A 20,343-nucleotide genomic window follows, 5' to 3' on the forward strand; every position below is an offset into this window, starting at 1 on the left:
TTATTGCACAACGTCCTTATCAAAGTCCTAACCTCTAGTCTGAATGTTATACATGTTACAATGTTTCATTATTAGAAATGAGAAAATCAACATCCAAAACATTTAACTTATTCAGCTAAATCCACAGTACATAGACCCAGTCCACTATAGACCCAGTCCACTAGACCCAGTCCACTATAGACCCAGTCCACTATAGACCAAGTCCATCTCAGGTTTTTATTACAGTAATGGTGTCCCAGTGTGTAGACAGACTCCTCAGAGCTGTGGGGCTGTACCTGGTGGGTTGCTGATTGGCTGATACTTTAAAGCAGTTGACTGTGTAAAATATAGGATGGTTTTCATTATACTCTTAACACCCGCGCGCGCGCGCGCGCGCGCGCGCGCGCGCTGTCTGTCTGTCTGTCTGTCTGTCTGTCTGTCTGTCTGTCTGTCTGTCTGTCTGTCTGTCTGTCTGTCTGTCTGTCTGTCTGTCTGTCTTTCTTTCTTCCTTCAGTGTGTAAAGAGGCTACATGCTTTTGGCACCTTCAGGTAAACATTATGTTATTAACTTACCTAACTAGTTACCCTCTGACCATGATGTTATTAACTTACCTAACTAGCTGCCCTCTGACCATGAGGTCATTAACTTCTATCTCCTCTAAGACTGTGTTCTTCTATCTCCTCCATCTTGGCTCTATCTCCTCTAAGACTGTGGTCTTCTATCTCCTCCATCTTGGCTCCAACATGGCTCTATCTCCTCTAAGACTGTGTTCTTCTATCTCCTCCATCTTGGCTCCAACATGGCTCTATCTCCTCTAAGACTGTGTTCTTCTATCTCCTCCATCTTGGCTCCAACATGGCTCTATCTCCTCTAAGACTGTGTTCTTCTATCTCCTCCATCTTGGCTCTATCTCCTCTAAGACTGTGTTCTTCTATCTCCTCCATCTTGGCTCCAACATGGCTCTATCTCTCCATGGCTCTCTATGTTAGTGGGTTACTCCCTGTTGTCAGATCGTACTAGAGTAATGAGTAGTTGTGTGTGTGTGGTGTATTGTGGTGGTGAAGGTGGTTCTTCCTGGTCCTCTCCTCACTGGCCCCGGAGCTTCAGGATGGTTTCCACAGCCTCCGCCAGGTTGTCCACATAGCCATCAGCTGTTACTGTTGGGTGCTTCTCATCACTGGGCCTGCAGAGAGAGACAGAGATAGACAGAGAGGGACAGAGATAGACAGAGATAGACAGAGATAGACAGAGATAGACAGAGAGAGAGAGCGAGAGAGACAGAGAGAGAGAGACAGAGAGAGAGAGACAGAGAGAGAGAGACAGAGAGACAGACAGACAGACAGACAGACAGACAGACAGACAGACAGACAGAGACACAGAGCAGAGAGAGAGATAGACAGACAGAGAGACAGAGGGACAGAGAGAGACAGAGACAGAGAGAGACAGAGAGGCTGAATGCAGTGGTGTGCAGCATTGAATATTGAGGCTAGCCATGCATGCCCTGTGTTAACTCCTGTCAGTCAGCAAATCAAATCAAATTGTATTTTCACATGCACCGAATACAACAGGTGTAGACCTTACAGTGAAATACTGACTTACTGTACAAGCCCTTAACCAACAATGCTTTAAGAAGTTAAGAAGAAAAATGTGTTAAAAAAAATAATATACAGGGGGTACCGGTACAGAGTCAATGTGGAGGCTATATACAGGGGGCACCGGTACAGAGTCAATGTGGAGGCTATATACAGGGGGTACCGGTACAGAGTCAATGTGGAGGCTATATACAGGGTGTTACGGTACAGAGTCAATGTGGAGCCTATATACAGGGGGTACCGGTACAGAGTCAATGTGGAGGCTATATACAGGGTGTTACGGTACAGAGTCAATGTGGAGGCTATATACAGGGGGTACCGGTACAGAGTCAATGTGGAGGCTATATACAGGGTGTTACGGTACAGAGTCAATGTGGAGGCTATATACAGGGTGTTACGGTACAGAGTCAATGTGGAGGCTATATACAGGGGGTACCGGTACAGAGTCAATGTGGAGGCTATATACAGGGGGTACCGGTACAGAGTCAATGTGGAGGCTATATACAGGGGGTACCGGTACAGAGTCAATGTGGAGGCTATATACAGGGGGTACCGATACAGAGTCAATGTGGAGGCTATATACAGGGGGTACCGGTACAGAGTCAATGTGGAGGCTATATACAGGGGGCACCGGTACAGAGTCAATGTGGAGGCTATATACAGGGGGCACCGGTACAGAGTCAATGTGGAGGCTATATACAGGGGGCACCGGTACAGAGTCAATGTGGAGCCTATATACAGGGGGTACCGGTACAGAGTCAATGTGGAGGCTATATACAGGGTGTTACGGTACAGAGTCAATGTGGAGCCTATATACAGGGGGTACCGGTACAGAGTCAATGTGGAGGCTATATACAGGGTGTTACGGTACAGAGTCAATGTGGAGGCTATATTCAGGGTGTTACGGTACAGAGTCAATGTGGAGGCTATATACAGGGTGTTACGGTACAGAGTCCATGTGGAGGCTATATACAGGGGGTACCGGTACAGAGTCAATGTGGAGGCTATATACAGGGGGTACCGGTACAGAGTCAATGTGGAGGCTATATACAGGGGGCACCGGTACAGAGTCAATGTGGAGCCTATATACAGGGGGTACCGGTACAGAGTCAATGTGGAGGCTATATACAGGGTGTTACGGTACAGAGTCAATGTGGAGCCTATATACAGGGGGTACCGGTACAGAGTCAATGTGGAGGCTATATACAGGGTGTTACGATACAGAGTCAATGTGGAGGCTATATACAGGGGGTACCGGTACAGAGTCAATGTGGAGTCTATATACAGGGGGTACCGGTACAGAGTCAATGTGGAGGCTATATACAGGGGGTACCGGTACAGAGTCAATGTGGAGGCTATATACAGGGGGCACCGGTACAGAGTCAATGTGGAGTCTATATACAGGGGGTACCGATACAGAGTCAATGTGGAGGCTATATACAGGGGGCACCGGTACAGAGTCAATGTGGAGCCTATATACAGGGGGTACCGGTACAGAGTCAATGTGGAGGCTATATACAGGGTGTTACGGTACAGAGTCAATGTGGAGCCTATATACAGGGGGTACCGGTACAGAGTCAATGTGGAGGCTATATACAGGGTGTTACGGTACAGAGTCAATGTGGAGGCTATATACAGAGTGTTACGGTACAGAGTCCATGTGGAGGCTATATACAGGGGGTACCGGTACAGAGTCAATGTGGAGTCTATATACAGGGGGTACCGGTACAGAGTCAATGTGGAGGCTATATACAGGGGGTACCGGTACAGAGTCAATGTGGAGGCTATATACAGGGGGTACCGGTACAGAGTCAATGTGGAGGCTATATACAGGGGGTACCGGTACAGAGTCAATGTGGAGTCTATATACAGGGGGTACCGGTACAGAGTCAATGTGGAGGCTATATACAGGGGGTACCGGTACAGAGTCAATGTGGAGGCTATATACAGGGGGTACCGGTACAGAGTCAATGTGGAGGCTATATACAGGGGGTACCGATACAGAGTCAATGTGGAGGCTATATACAGGGGGTACCGGTACAGAGTCAATGTGGAGGCTATATACAGGGGGTACCGGTACAGAGTCAATGTGGAGGCTATATACAGGGGGTACCGGTACAGAGTCAATGTGGAGGCTATATACAGGGGGTACCGATACAGAGTCAATGTGGAGGCTATATACAGGGGGTACCGGTACAGAGTCAATGTGGAGCCTATATACAGGGGGTACCGGTACAGAGTCAATGTGGAGGCTATATACAGGGGGTACCGGTACAGAGTCAATGTGGAGGCTATATACAGGGGGTACCGGTACAGAGTCAATGTGGAGGCTATATACAGGGGGTACCGGTACAGAGTCAATGTGGAGGCTATATACAGGGGGTACCGGTACAGAGTCAATGTGGAGGCTATATACAGGGGGTACCGGTACAGAGTCAATGTGGAGGCTATATACAGGGGGTACCGATACAGAGTCAATGTGGAGGCTATATACAGGGGGTACCGGTACAGAGTCAATGTGGAGGCTATATACAGGGGGTACCGGTACAGAGTCAATGTGGAGGCTATATACAGGGGGCACCGGTACAGAGTCAATGTGGAGGCTATATACAGGGGGTACCGGTACAGAGTCAATGTGGAGGCTATATACAGGGTGTTACGGTACAGAGTCAATGTGGAGCCTATATACAGGGGGTACCGGTACAGAGTCAATGTGGAGGCTATATACAGGGTGTTACGGTACAGAGTCAATGTGGAGGCTATATACAGGGTGTTACGGTACAGAGTCAATGTGGAGGCTATATACAGGGGGTTACGGTACAGAGTCAATGTGGAGGCTCTATACAGGGGGTACTGGTACTGAGTCAATGTGCTGGGGCACCGGTTAGTCAAGGTAATTGAGGTAATATGTACATGTAGGTAGAGTTAAAGTGACTATGCATAGATAATAAACAGAGAGTAGCAGCAGCGTAAAAGAGAGGTCTGGGTAGCCCTTTGATTAGCTGTTCAGGAGTCTTATGGCTTGAGTGTAGAAGCTGTTTAGAAGCCTCTTGGACCTAGACTTGGTGCTCTGGTACCGCTTGCCGTGCGGTACCAGAGAGAACAGTCTATGACTTGGGTGGCTGGAGTCTGACAATTTTTAGAGCCTTCCTCTGTCACCGCAGGTGTTCTGCACTGAGAGATGTGACGGTTATGTGAGCTGGGCAGCTAATGGGGTGTTGTGTGTGGGCAGGGTGTTATCTGTGTGTGTATGTGTGGGCAGGGTGTTATCTGTGTGTGTGTGTGTACAGGGTGTTATGTGTGTGTGTGGGCAGGGTGTTATGTGTGTGTGTGTGTGGGCAGGGTGTTATCTGTGTGTGTGTGTGTACAGGGTGTTATGTGTGTGTGTGGGCAGGGTGTTATGTGTGTGTGTATGTGTGTGGGCAGGGTGTTATGTGTGTGTGTGTGTGGGCAGGGTGTTATGTGTGTGTGTGTGTGGGCAGGGTGTTATGTGTGTGTGTGTGTGGGCAGGGTGTTATGTGTGTATGTGTGTGGGCAGGGTGTTATGTGTGTGTGTGTGTGGGCAGGGTGTTATGTGTGTGTGTGTGTGGGCAGGGTGTTATGTGTGTGTGTGTGTGTACAGGGTGTTATGTGTGTGTGTGGGCAGGGTGTTATGTGTGTGTGTATGTGTGTACAGGGTGTTATGTGTGTGTGTGTGTGTGTGTGTGGGCAGGGTGTTATGTGTGTGTGTGGGCAGGGTGTTATGTGTGTGTGTGTGTGGGCAGGGTGTTATGTGTGTGTGTGTGTGTGTGGGCAGGGTGTTATGTGTGTGTGTGTGTGGGCAGGGTGTTATGTGTGTGTGTGTGTGGGCAGGGTGTTATGTGTGTGTGTGTGTGTGTGTGTGTGGGCAGGGTGTTATGTGTGTGTGTGTGTGGGCAGGGTGTTATGTGTGTGTGTGTGTGGGCAGGGTGTTATGTGTGTGTGTGTGTGTGTGGGCAGGGTGTTATGTGTGTGTGTGTGGGCAGGGTGTTATGTGTGTGGGCAGGGTGTTATGTGTGTGTGTGTGTGTGTGTGGGCTGGGTGTTATGTGTGTGTGTGTGTGTGGGCTGGGTGTTATGTGTGTGTGTGTGTGGGCAGGGTGTTATGTGTGTGTGTGTGTGTGGGCAGGGTGTTATGTGTGTGTGTGTGTGTGTGGGCAGGGTGTTGTGTGTGTGTGTGTGGGCAGGGTGTTGTGTGTGTGTGTGTGGGCAGGGTGTTATGTGTGTGTGTGTGTGGGCAGGGTGTTATGTGTGTGTGTGTGTGGGCAGGGTGTTATGTGTGTGTGTGTGTGTGTGTGGGCAGGGTGTTATGTGTGTGTGTATGTGTGGGCAGGGTGTTATGTGTGTATGTGTGTACAGGGTGTTATGTGTGTGTGTGGGCAGGGTGTTATGTGTGTGTATGTGTGTGCAGGGTGTTATGTGTGTGTGTGTGTGGGCAGGGTGTTATGTGTGTGTGTGTGTGTGGGCTGGGTGTTATGTGTGTGTGTGTGTGGGCAGGGTGTTATGTGTGTGTGTGTGTGTGTGGGCAGGGTGTTATGTGTGTGTGTGTGTGTGTGGGCAGGGTGTTATGTGTGTGTGTGTGTGTGTGGGCAGGGTGTTATGTGTGTGTGTGTGTGGGCAGGGTGTTATGTGTGTGTGTGTGTGGGCAGGGTGTTATGTGTGTGTGGGCAGGGTGTTATGTGTGTGTGTGTGTGTACAGGGTGTTACGTCTCCTGTGACAGGATTACTGCCTCAGTCCCTCACCTTTCCCCCCACCAGTGGCCTGATTGAGTTCACACACGCTGACACCAAGATACACACACACACACACACACACACACACACACACACACACGGCTAGAAAAGGCTTATTGTGTTACCAGCGCTGGTGATGAGACAATTACACCTTCTGTCTCTCTCTCTCTCTCTCTGTCCTCCAGTCACCTCTTCTTAAAATCTGCCCTGGTCTTCTCTCACCTAGTTATACATGCCTGTCTGCCTGTGTGTGTGTCTGCCTGTCCTGTTTGTGTGTCTGCCTGTGTGTGTGTGTGTGTGTATCTTGGTGTCAGTGTTTGTGAACTCAATCAGGCTGAGGTAATGGACTGACTGGTACTGCTGAGGTAATGGACTGACTGGGCCTGGTACTGGTACTGCTGAGGTAATGGACTGACTGGTACTGGTACTGCTGAGGTAATGGACTGACTGGTACTGCTGAGATAATGGACTGACTGGTACTGCTGAAGTAATGGACTGACTGGTACTGCTGAGGTAATGGACTGACTGGTACTGGTACTGCTGAGGTAATGGACTGACTGGTACTGCTGAGGTAATGGACTGACTGGTACTGGTACTGCTGAGGTAATGGACTGACTGGTACTGCTGAGGTAATGGACTGACTGGTACTGCTGAGGTAATGAACTGACTGGTACTGCTGAGGTAATGGACTGACTGGTACTGGTACTGCTGAGGTAATGGACTGACTGGTATTGCTGAGGTAATAGACTGACTGGTATTGCTGAGGTAATGGACTGACTGGTACTGCTGAGGTAATGGACTGACTGGTACTGCTGAGGTAATGGACTGACTGGTACTGCTGAGGTAATGGACTGACTGGTACTGCTGGGGTAATGGACTGACTGGTACTGCTGAGGTAATGGACTGACTGGTACTGCTGAGGTAATGGACTAACTGGTACTGCTGAGATAATGGACTAACTGGGACTGCTGATGTAATGGACTAACTGGTACTGCTGAGGACATGGACTGACCGGGTCTGAGATTAGGACTGAGAATTGAACTGGGAATAGGACTGAGACTGAGAATAGGACTGGGAATAAAACTGGGCCTGGGGACAGGACTGTGAATAGGACTGGGACTGAGAATAGGACTGGGAATAGGATTGTGGACTGGGCACTGGGGCTGGGGATAGGACTGGGAATAGGACTGGCAATAGGACTGGGGTTGAGAATAGGACTGGGACTGGGGCTAGCACTGGGATAGGGGATAGGACTGGGATAGGGAACTGGGGCTAGGACTGGGATAGGGAACTGGGGCTAGGACTGAAGCTATCTGAATATACTAACTACTGGGATATGTGGTTGTCCACCTAGCTATCTGAAGATGAATATACTAACTACTGGGATATGTGGTTGTCCCACCTAGCTATCTGAATATACTAACTACTGTGATATGTGGTTGTCCCACCTAGCTATCTGAATATACTAACTACTGTGATGTGGTTGTCCCACCTAGCTATCTGAATATACTAACTACTGGGATATGTGGTCGTCCCACCTAGCTATCTGAATATACTAACTACTGTAATATGTGGTTGTCCACCTAGCTATCTGAATCTACTACCTACTGTGATATGTGGTTGTCCCACCTAGCTATCTGAATATACTAACTACTGGGATATGTGGTCGTCCCACCTAGCTATCTGAATATACTAACTACTGTGATATGTGGTCGTCCCACCTAGCTATCTGAATATACTAACTACTGGGATATGTGGTCGTCCCACCTAGCTATCTGAATATACTAACTACTGTGATATGTGGTCGTCCCACCTAGCTATCTGAATATACTAACTACTGGGATATGTGGTCGTCCCACCTAGCTATCTGAATATACTAACTACTGTGATATGTGGTCGTCCCACCTAGCTATCTGAATATACTAACTACTGTGATATGTGGTCGTCCCACCTAGCTATCTGAATATACTAACTACTGTGATATGTGGTCGTCCCACCTAGCTATCTGAATATACTAACTACTGTGATATGTGGTCGTCCCACCTAGCTATCTGAATATACTAACTACTGTGATATGTGGTCGTCCCACCTAGCTATCTGAATATACTAACTACTGTGATATGTGGTCGTCCCACCTAGCTATCTGAATATACTAACTACTGTGATATGTGGTCGTCCCACCTAGCTATCTGAATATACTAACTACTGTGATATGTGGTCGTCCCACCTAGCTATCTGAATATACTAACTACTGTGATATGTGGTTGTCCCACCTAGCTATCTGAATATACTAACTACTGGGATATGTGGTTGTCCCACCTAGCTATCTGAATATACTAACTACTGGGATATGTGGTTGTCCCACCTAGCTATCTGAATATACTAACTACTGTGATATGTGGTTGTCCCACCTAGCTATCTGAATATACTAACTACTGTGATATGTGGTCATCCCACCTAGCTATCTGAATATACTAACTACTGTAATATGTGGTTGTCCCACCTAGCTATCTGAATATACTAACTACTGTGATATGTGGTTGTCCACCTAGCTATCTGAATATACTAACTACTGTGATATGTGGTCGTCCCACCTAGCTATCTGAATATACTAACTACTGTAATATTGTGGTTGTCCCACCTAGCTATCTGAATATACTAACTACTGGGAATATGTGGTTGTCCCACCTAGCTATCTGAAGATGAATATACTAACTACTGGGATATGTGGTTGTCCCACCTAGCTATCTGAATATACTAACTACTGTGATATGTGGTTGTCCCACCTAGCTATCTGAATATACTAACTACTGTGATATGTGGTTGTCCCACCTAGCTATCTGAATATACTAACTACTGTAATATGTGGTTGTCCACCTAGCTATCTGAATATACTAACTACTGTAATATGTGGTTGTCCCACCTAGCTATCTGAATATACTAACTACTGGGATATGTGGTTGTCTCACCTAGCTATCTGAATATACTAACTACTGTGATATGTGGTTGTCCCACCTAGCTATCTGAATATACTAACTACTGTGATATGTGGTCGTCCCACCTAGCTATCTGAATATACTAACTACTGTAATATGTGGTTGTCCACCTAGCTATCTGAATATACTAACTACTGTAATATGTGGTTGTCCCACCTAGCTATCTGAATATACTAACTACTGGGATATGTGGTTGACCCACCTAGCTATCTGAATATACTAACTACTGTGACATGTGGTTGTCCCACCTAGCTAAGCAAGTTCATACAGCTGCTATGTTTCAATATGTTGCTACATAGTTGAAAAGGCTATGCAAGGCAATGGTAGAACAGAGTTCACAGGAGAGTTCATCAGATCAGATTGTTCCCATGCTATTTTCTGTATCAACATCAGCAGTCAGATCTCAGAGGTATTCTAATGTCCCAGCACTCTGTTGGGAGTCCCAGTGCAAACCTGTTCTACATTAAAAGAACACAGTCCTCAGAGCTTCCCCGTGGGAGCTCTCTCTCTGCTTGCTTTTGGTAGCTCATTATTTTAGCAAGTTGCCTGCTAGTTAGCATGACAATCCCACCTCCACCAGCTAGCTAGCATAACAATCCCACCTCCACCACCTAGCTAGCATGACAATCCCATCTCCACCAGCTAGCTAGCATGACAATCACATGTCCACCAGCTAGCATGACAATCACATGTCCACCAGCTAGCTAGCTAGCATGACAATCACATGTCCACCAGCTAGCATGACAATCACATGTCCACCAACTAGCTAGCATGACAATCACATCTCCACCAACTGGCTAGCTAGCATGACAATCACATGTCCACCAGGTAGCAAGCTAGCATGACAATCACATATCCACCAACTGGCTAGCTAGCATGACAATCACATGTCCACCAGCTAGCATCCACCAACTGGCTAGCTAGCATGACAATCACATGTCCACCAGCTAGCTAGCTAGCATGACAATCACATTTCCACCAGCTAGCTAGCTAGCATGACAATCACATCTCCACCAACTGGCTAGCTAGCATGACAATCACATGTCCACCAGCTAGCATCCACCAACTGGCTAGCTAGCATGACAATCACATGTCCACCAGCTAGCATCCACCAACTGGCTAGCTAGCATGACAATCACATCTCCACCAACTGGCTAGCTAGCATGACAATCACATGTCCACCAGCTAGCAAGCTAGCATGACAATCACATCTCCACCAACTGGCTAGCTAGCATGACAATCACATGTCCAACAGCTAGCATGACAACCACACCTCCACCAGCTAGCATGACAATCACATGTCCACCAGCTAGCTAGCTAGCTAGCATGACAATCACATGTCCACCAGCTAGCAAGCTAGCATGACAATCACATGTCCACCAGCTAGCAAGCTAGCATGACAATCACATCTCCACCAACTGGCTAGCTAGCATGACAATCACATGTCCAACAGCTAGCATAACAACCACACCTCCACCAGCAAGCATGACAATCACATGTCCACCAGCTAGCTAGCATGACAATCACATGTCCACCAACTGGCTAGCTAGCATGACAATCACATGTCCACCAACTAGCTAGCTAGCATGACAATCACATGTCCAACAGCTAGCATAACAACCACACCTCCACCAGCTAGCATGACAATCACATGTCCACCAGCTAGCTAGCATGACAATCACATGTCCACCAACTGGCTAGCTAGCATGACAATCACATGTCCACCAACTAGCTAGCTAGCATGACAATAACATGTCCACCAGCTAGCTAGCTAGCATGACAATCAAATCTCCACCAACTAGCTAGCTAGTATGACAATCACATCACCACCAACTAGCTAGCTAGTATGACAATCACATCTCCACCAACTAGCTAGCTAGTATGACAATCACATCTCCACCAACTAGCTAGCTAGCATGACAATCACATCTCCACCAACTAGCTAGCTAGCATGACAATCACATCTCCACCAACTAGCTAGCTAGCATGACAATCACATCTCCACCAACTAGCTAGCTAGCATGACAATCACATCTCCACCAACTAGCTAGCTAGCATGACACTGCTCAGACATGAAGAAAATTACTACAGACTACAAACATGTTTATTTATGTAACCTTTATTTAACTAGGCAAGTCCGTTTAAAGAACAAATTCTTATTTACAATGACGGCCTACCGGGGAACAGTGGGGTTCTCAGATTAACAAAGCGTTTCTCAAACTAACACAGTACTGTGTATGTGTGTGTGTGTGTCTATTATAGATTGGGAGTTCTGTGTGGGTTTTTTAGGCCCATTTTGTGTGTGTGTGAAATTGCTGAACAATTTGGAGCCTGAAGTTCGGTCGATTTACCTAGAGGTGATGTTTCCATGGAAAGCTTACCAGAGCCTAGAGCTGAACACACACACACACACACACACACACACACACACACACACACACACACACACACACACACACGCTTGGTCTATTATGAGGATGGAGCCATGTATCTGTTAAGGAGGAGGGGGGGGGGGGGTTACACTTGGTCTATTATGAAGATGGAGCCATGTATCTGTTAAGGAGGGGGGGGGGGGGGGTTACACTTGGTCTATTATGAGGATGGAGCCATGTATCTGTTAAGGAGGAGGGGGGGGGTTACACTTGGTCTATTATGAGGATGGAGCCATGTATCTGTTAAGGAGGAGGAGGGGGGGGGTTACACTTGGTATATTATGAGGATGGAGCCATGTATCTGTTAAGGAGGGGGGGGGGGGGTTACACTTGGTCTATTATGAGGATGGAGCCATGTATCTGTTAAGGAGGGGGGGAGGGTTACACTTGGTCTATTATGAGGATGGAGCCATGTATCTGTTAAGGAGGAGGGGGGGGGGGGGTTACACTTGGTCTATTATGAGGATGGAGCCATGTATCTGTTAAGGAGGAGGGGGGGTTACACTTGGTCTATTATGAGGATGGAGCCATGTATCTGTTAAGGAGGGGGGGGGTTACACTTGGTCTATTATGAGGATGGAGCCATGTATCTGTTAAGGAGGAGGGGGGGGGGGGGGGGGGGGTTACACTTGGTCTATTATGAGGATGGAGCCATGTATCTGTTAAGGAGGAGGGGGGGGTTACACTTGGTCTATTATGAGGATGGAGCCATGTATCTGTTAAGGAGGAGGGAAGGGGGTTACACTTGGTCTATTATGAGGATGGAGCCATGTATCTGTTAAGGAGGAGGGGGGGTTACACTTGGTCTATTATGAGGATGGAGCCATGTATCTGTTAAGGAGGAGGGGGGGGTTACACTTGGTCTATTATGAGGATGGAGCCATGTATCTGTTAAGGAGGAGGGAAGGGGGTTACACTTGGTCTATTATGAGGATGGAGCCATGTATCTGTTAAGGAGGAGGGGGGGTTACACTTGGTCTATTATGAGGATGGAGCCATGTATCTGTTAAGGAGGAGGGGGGGGGGGGGGGTTACACTTGGTCTATTATGAGGATGGAGCCATGTATCTGTAAAGGAGGAGGGGGGGTTACACTTGGTCTATTTTTAGGATGGAGCCATGTATCTGTTAAGGAGGAGGGAAGGGGGTTACACTTGGTCTATTATGAGGATGGAGCCATGTATCTGTTAAGGAGGAGGGGGGGTTACACTTGGTCTATTATGAGGATGGAGCCATTTATCTGTTAAGGAGGAGGGGGGGGGGGGGTTACACTTGGTCTATTATGAGGATGGAGCCATGTATCTGTTAAGGAGGAGGGGGGGGGGGTTACACTTGGTCTATTATGAGGATGGAGCCATGTATCTGTTAAGGAGGAGGGGGGGGGGGGGGTTACACTTGGTCTATTATGAGGATGGAGCCATGTATCTGTTAAGGAGGAGGGGGGGGTTACACTTGGTCTATTATGAGGATGGAGCCATGTATCTGTTAAGGAGGAGGGGGGGGTTACACTTGGTCTATTATGAGGATGGAGCCATGTATCTGTTAAGGAGGAGGGAAGGGGGTTACACTTGGTCTATTATGAGGATGGAGCCATGTATCTGTTAAGGAGGAGGGGAGGTTACACTTTGTCTATTATGAGGGTGGAGCCATGTATCTGTTAAGGAGGAGGGGGGGGGGGGGTTACACTTGGTCTATTATGAGGATGGAGCCATGTATCTGTTAAGGAGGAGGGGGGGTTACACTTGGTCTATTTTTAGGATGGAGCCATGTATTTGTCAAGGAGGAGGGAAGGGGGTTACACTTGGTCTATTATGAGGATGGAGCCATGTATCTGTTAAGGAGGAGGGGGGGTTACACTTGGTCTATTATGAGGATGGAGCCATGTATCTGTTAAGGAGGAGGGGGGGTTACACTTGGTCTATTTTTAGGATGGAGCCATGTATCTGTTAAGGAGGAGGGAAGGGAGTTACACTTGGTCTATTATGAGGATGGAGCCATGTATCTGTTAAGGAGGAGGGGGGGGGGTTACAATTGGTCTATTATGAGGATGGAGCCATGTATCTGTTAAGGAGGAGGGGGGGATACACTTGGTCTATTATGAGGATGGAGCCATGTATCTGTTAAGGGGGGGGGGGGGGTTACACTTGGTCTATTATGAGTATGGAGCCATGTATCTGTTAAAGAGGGGGGGGAGGGGGGGTTACACTTGGTCGATTATGAGGATGGAGCCATTTATCTGTTAAGGAGGAGGGGGGGTTACACTTGGACTATTATGAGGATGCAGCCATGTATCTGTTAAGGAGGAGTGGGGGTTACACTTGGTCTATTATGATGATGGAGCCATGTATCTGTTAAGGGGGGGGGGGTTACACTTGGTCTATTATGAGTATGGAGCCATGTATCTGTTAAGGGGGGGGATACACTTGGTCTATTATGAGGATGGAGCCATGTATTTGTTAGGGAGAAGGGGGGGTTACACTTGGACTATTATGAGGATGGAGCCATGTATCTGTTAAGGAGGAGGGGGGGTTACACTTGGTCTATTATGATGATGGAGCCATGTATCTGTTAAGGGGGGGTTACACTTGGTCTATTATGAGTATGGAGCCATGCATCTGTTAAGGGGGGGGGGGGGGGGGGTTACACTTGGTCTATTATGAGTATGGAGCCATGTATCTGTTAAGGAGGAGGGGGAGGGTTACACTTGGTCTATTATGAGGATGGAGCCATGTATCTGTTAAGGAGGAGGGGGGGTTACACTTGGTCTATTATGAGGATGGAGCCATGTATCTGTTAAGGAGGGGGGGGTTACACTTGGTCTATTATGAGGATGGAGCCATGTATCTGTTAAGGAGGAGGGGGGGGGGGGGGTTACATGTGGTCTATTATGAGGATGGAGCCATGTATCTGTTAAGGAGGAGGGGGGGGGGGGGGTTACATGTGGTCTATTATGAGGATGGAGCCATGTATCTGTTAAGGAGGAGGGGGGGTTACACTTGGTCTATTATGAGGATGGAGCCATGTATCTGTTAAGGAGGAGGGGGGGGGTTACACTTGGTCTATTATGAGGATGGAGCCATGTATCTGTTAAGGAGAAGGGGGGGGGGGGGGGGTTACACGTGGTCTATTATGAGGATGGAGCCATGTATCTGTTAAGGAGGAGGGGGGGTTACACTTGGTCTATTATGAGGATGGAGCCATTTATCTGTTAAGGAGGAGGGGGGGGGGGGGGGTTACACTTGGTCTATTATGAGGATGGAGCCATGTATGTGTTAAGGAGGAGGGGGGGGGGGTTACACTTGGTCTATTATGAGGATGGAGCCATGTATCTGTTAAGGAGGAGGGGGGGGTTACACTTGGCCTATTATGAGGATGGAGCCATGTATCTGTTAAGGAGGAGGGGGGGGGGGGTTACACTTGGTCTATTATGAGGATGGAGCCATGTATCTGTTAAGGAGGAGGGGGGGGGGTTACTCTTGGTCTATTATCAGGATGGAGCCATGTATCTGTTAAGGAGGAGGGGGGGTTACACTTGGTCTGTTATGAGGATGGAGCCATGTATCTGTTAAGGAGGGGGGGGGGGGTTACACTTGGTCTATTATGAGGATGGAGCCATGTATCTGTTAAGGAGGAGGGGGGGGGGGTTACACTTGGTCTATTATGAGGATGGAGCCATGTATCTGTTAAGGAGGAGGGGGGGGGGGGGGTACACTTGGTCTATTATGAGGATGGAGCCATGTATCTGTTAAGGAGGAGGGGGGGGTTACACTTGGTCTATTATGAGGATGGAGCCATGTATCTGTTAAGGAGGAGGGAAGGGGGTTACACTTGGTCTATTATGAGGATGGAGCCATGTATCTGTTAAGGAGGAGGGGGGGGGGGGTTACACTTGGACTATTATGAGGATGGAGCCATGTATCTGTTAAGGAGGAGGGGGGGGGGGGGTTACATGTGGTCTATTATGAGGATGGAGCCATGTATCTGTTAAGGAGGAGGGGGGGTTACACTTGGTCTATTATGAGGATGGAGCCATGTATCTGTTAAGGAGGAGGGGGGGGGTTACACTTGGTCTATTATGAGGATGGAGCCATGTATCTGTTAAGGAGAAGGGGGGGGGGGGGGGGGGGGGGGGGTTACACGTGGTCTATTATGAGGATGGAGCCATGTATCTGTTAAGGAGGAGGGGGGGTTACACTTGGTCTATTATGAGGATGGAGCCATTTATCTGTTAAGGAGGAGGGGGGGGGGGGTTACACTTGGTCTATTATGAGGATGGAGCCATGTATGTGTTAAGGAGGAGGGGGGGGGGGGTTACACTTGGTCTATTATGAGGATGGAGCCATGTATCTGTTAAGGAGGAGGGGGGGGGGTTACACTTGGCCTATTATGAGGATGGAGCCATGTATCTGTTAAGGAGGAGGGGGGGGGGGGTTACACTTGGTCTATTATGAGGATGGAGCCATGTATCTGTTAAGGAGGAGGGGGGGGGTTACTCTTGGTCTATTATCAGGATGGAGCCATGTATCTGTTAAGGAGGAGGGGGGGTTACACTTGGTCTGTTATGAGGATGGAGCCATGTATCTGTTAAGGAGGGGGGGGGGGTTACACTTGGTCTATTATGAGGATGGAGCCATGTATCTGTTAAGGAGGAGGGGGGGGGGGTTACACTTGGTCTATTATGAGGATGGAGCCATGTATCTGTTAAGGAGGAGGGGGGGGGGGGGGGGGTACACTTGGTCTATTATGAGGATGGAGCCATGTATCTGTTAAGGAGGAGGGGGGGGTTACACTTGGTCTATTATGAGGATGGAGCCATGTATCTGTTAAGGAGGAGGGAAGGGGGTTACACTTGGTCTATTATGAGGATGGAGCCATGTATCTGTTAAGGAGGAGGGGGGGGGGGTTACACTTGGACTATTATGAGGATGGAGCCATGTATCTGTTAAGGAGGAGGGGGGGTTACACTTGGTCTATTATGATGATGGAGCCATGTATCTGTTAAGGGGGGGTTACACTTGGTCTATTATGAGTATGGAGCCATGTATCTGTTAAGGGGGGGGGTTACACTTGGTCTATTATGAGTATGGAGCCATGTATCTGTTAAGGAGGAGGGGGAGGGTTACACTTGGTCTATTATGAGGATGGAGCCATGTATCTGTTAAGGAGGAGGGGGGGTTACACTTGGTCTATTATGAGGATGGAGCCATGTATCTGTTAAGGAGGGGGGGGGGGGGTTACACTTGGTCTATTATGAGGATGGAGCCATGTATCTGTTAAGGAGGAGGGCGGGTTTACACTTGGTCTATTATGAGGATGGAGCCATGTATCTGTTAAGGAGGAGGGGGGGGGGGTTACATGTGGTCTATTATGAGGATGGAGCCATGTATCTGTTAAGGAGGAGGGGGGGTTACACTTGGTTTATTATGAGGATGGAGCCATGTATCTGTTAAGGAGGAGGGGGGGGGGGGGGGTTACACTTGGTCTATTATGAGGATGGAGCCATGTATCTGTTAAGGAGGAGGGGGGGTTACACTTGGTCTATTATGATGATGGAGCCATGTATCTGTTAAGGGGGGGTTACACTTGGTCTATTATGAGTATGGAGCCATGTATCTGTTAAGGGGGGGGGGGGTTACACTTGGTCTATTATGAGTATGGAGCCATGTATCTGTTAAGGAGGAGGGGGAGGGTTACACTTGGTTTATTATGAGGATGGAGCCATGTATCTGTTAAGGAGGAGGGGGGGTTACACTTGGACTATTATGAGGATGGAGCCATGTATCTGTTAAGGAGGAGGGGGGGTTACACTTGGTCTATTATGAGGATGGAGCCATGTATCTGTTAAGGAGGGGGGGGGGGGGTTACACTTGGTCTATTATGAGGATGGAGCCATGTATCTGTTAAGGAGGAGGGGGGGTTACACTTGGTTTATTATGAGGATGGAGCCATGTATCTGTTAAGGAGGAGGGGGGGGGGGTTACACTTGGTCTATTATGAGGATGGAGCCATGTATCTGTTAAGGGGGGGGGGGGGGGGGGGTTACACTTGGTCTATTATGAGGATGGAGCCAAGTATCTGTTAAGGAGGAGGGGGGGGTTACACTTGGTATATTTTTAGGATGGAGCCATGTATCTGTTAAGGAGGAGGGGGGGGGGGTTACACGTGGTCTATTATGAGGATGTAGCCATGTATCTGTTAAGGAGGAGGGGGGGTTACACTTGGTCTATTATGAGGATGGAGCCATTTATCTGTTAAGGAGGAGGGGGGGTTACACTTGGTTTATTATGAGGATGGAGCCATGTATCTGTTAAGGAGGAGGGGGGGGGGGTTACACTTGGTCTATTATGAGGATGGAGCCATGTATCTGTTAAGGGGGGGGGGGGGGGGGTTACACTTGGTCTATTATGAGGATGGAGCCAAGTATCTGTTAAGGAGGAGGGGGGGGTTACACTTGGTATATTTTTAGGATGGAGCCATGTATCTGTTAAGGAGGAGGGGGGGGGGGGTTACACTTGGTCTATTATGAGGATGGAGCCATGTATCTGTTAAGGAGGAGGGGGGGGGGGTTACACGTGGTCTATTATGAGGATGGAGCCATGTATCTGTTAAGGAGGAGGGGGGGTTACACTTGGTCTATTATGAGGATGGAGCCATTTATCTGTTAAGGAGGAGGGGGGGGGGTTACACTTGGTCTATTATGAGGATGGAGCCATGTATCTGTTAAGGAGGAGGGGGGGGGTTACACTTGGTCTATTATGAGGATGGAGCCATGTATCTGTTAAGGAGGAGGGGGGGGGGTTACACTTGGTCTGTTATGAGGATGGAGCCATGTATCTGTTAGGGAGGAGGGGGGGTTACACTTGGCCTATTATGAGGATGGAGCCATGTATCTGTTAAGGAGGAGGGGGGGGGGGGGTTACACTTGGTCTATTATCAGGATGGAGCCATGTATCTGTTAAGGAGGAGGGGGGGTTACACTTGGTCTATTATGAGGATGGAGCCATGTATCTGTTAAGGAGGGGGGGGGGGGGGTTACACTTGGTCTATTATGAGGATGGAGCCATGTATCTGTTAAGGAGGAGGGGGGGGTTACACTTGGTCTATTATGAGGATGGAGCCATGTATCTGTTAAGGAGGAGGGGGGGGGTTACACTTGGTCTATTATGAGGATGGAGCCATGTATCTGTTAAGGAGGAGGGAAGGGGGTTACACTTGGTCTATTATGAGGATGGAGCCATGTATCTGTTAAGGAGGAGGGGGGGTTACACTTGGTCTATTATGAGGATGGAGCCATGTATCTGTTAAGGAGGAGGGGGGGTTACACTTGGTTTATTATGAGGATGGAGCCATGTATCTGTTAAGGAGGAGGGGGGGGGGGGGGGTTACACTTGGTCTATTATGAGGATGGAGCCATGTATCTGTTAAGGAGGAGGGGGGGGGGGGTTACACTTGGTCTATTATGAGGATGGAGCCATGTATCTGTTAAGGAGGAGGGGGGTTACACTTGGTCTATTATGAGGATGGAGCCATGTATCTGTTAAGGAGGAGGGGGGGTTACACTTGGTTTATTATGAGGATGGAGCCATGTATCTGTTAAGGAGGAGGGGGGGGGGTTACACTTGGTCTATTATGAGGATGGAGCCATGTATCTGTTAAGGAGGGGGGGGGTTACACTTGGTCTATTATGAGGATGGAGCCAAGTATCTGTTAAGGAGGAGGGGGGGGTTACACTTGGTATATTTTTAGGATGGAGCCATGTATCTGTTAAGGAGGAGGGGGGGGGTTACACTTGGTCTATTATGAGGATGGAGCCATGTATCTGTTAAGGAGGAGGGGGGGGGGGGGGGTTACACGTGGTCTATTATGAGGATGGAGCCATGTATCTGTTAAGGAGGAGGGGGGGTTACACTTGGTCTATTATGAGGATGGAGCCATGTATCTGTTAAGGAGGGGGGGGGGGGTTACACTTGGTCTATTATGAGGATGGAGCCATGTATCTGTTAAGGAGGAGGGCGGGTTTACACTTGGTCTATTATGAGGATGGAGCCATGTATCTGTTAAGGAGGAGGGGGGGGGGGTTACATGTGGTCTATTATGAGGATGGAGCCATGTATCTGTTAAGGAGGAGGGGGGGTTACACTTGGTCTATTATGAGGATGGAGCCATGTATCTGTTAAGGAGGAGGGGGGGTTACACTTGGTCTATTATGATGATGGAGCCATGTATCTGTTAAGGGGGGGTTACACTTGGTCTATTATGGGTATGGAGCCATGTATCTGTTAAGGGGGGGGGGGGGTTACACTTGGTCTATTATGAGTATGGAGCCATGTATCTGTTAAGGAGGAGGGGGAGGGTTACACTTGGTCTATTATGAGGATGGAGCCATGTATCTGTTAAGGAGGAGGGGGGGTTACACTTGGACTATTATGAGGATGGAGCCATGTATCTGTTAAGGAGGAGGGGGGGTTACACTTGGTCTATTATGAGGATGGAGCCATGTATCTGTTAAGGAGGGGGGGGGGGGGGTTACACTTGGTCTATTATGAGGATGGAGCCATGTATCTGTTAAGGAGGAGGGGTGGTTACACTTGGTT

General features: G+C 48.4%; 1 protein-coding gene across 1 annotated transcript in view; it reads right to left on the minus strand.

Annotated features, from left to right (window-relative positions):
* Positions 1–393: 393 nt before the first annotated feature.
* The window catches only part of LOC106577390 (phospholysine phosphohistidine inorganic pyrophosphate phosphatase), a 124,088-nt gene continuing 104,138 nt past the window's right edge, over positions 394–20,343 (minus strand). The window contains exon 7 of the mRNA XM_045701173.2: positions 394–1,163. Within this exon, the coding sequence (XP_045557129.1) occupies positions 1,067–1,163 (97 nt within the window). The 3' untranslated portion in view covers positions 394–1,066. The remainder of the gene's footprint in view (positions 1,164–20,343) is intronic.

Source organism: Salmo salar, chromosome 18 (genome assembly GCF_965601325.2).
Source record: "Salmo salar chromosome 18, fSalSal1, whole genome shotgun sequence".
Taxonomy (NCBI): domain Eukaryota; kingdom Metazoa; phylum Chordata; class Actinopteri; order Salmoniformes; family Salmonidae; genus Salmo; species Salmo salar.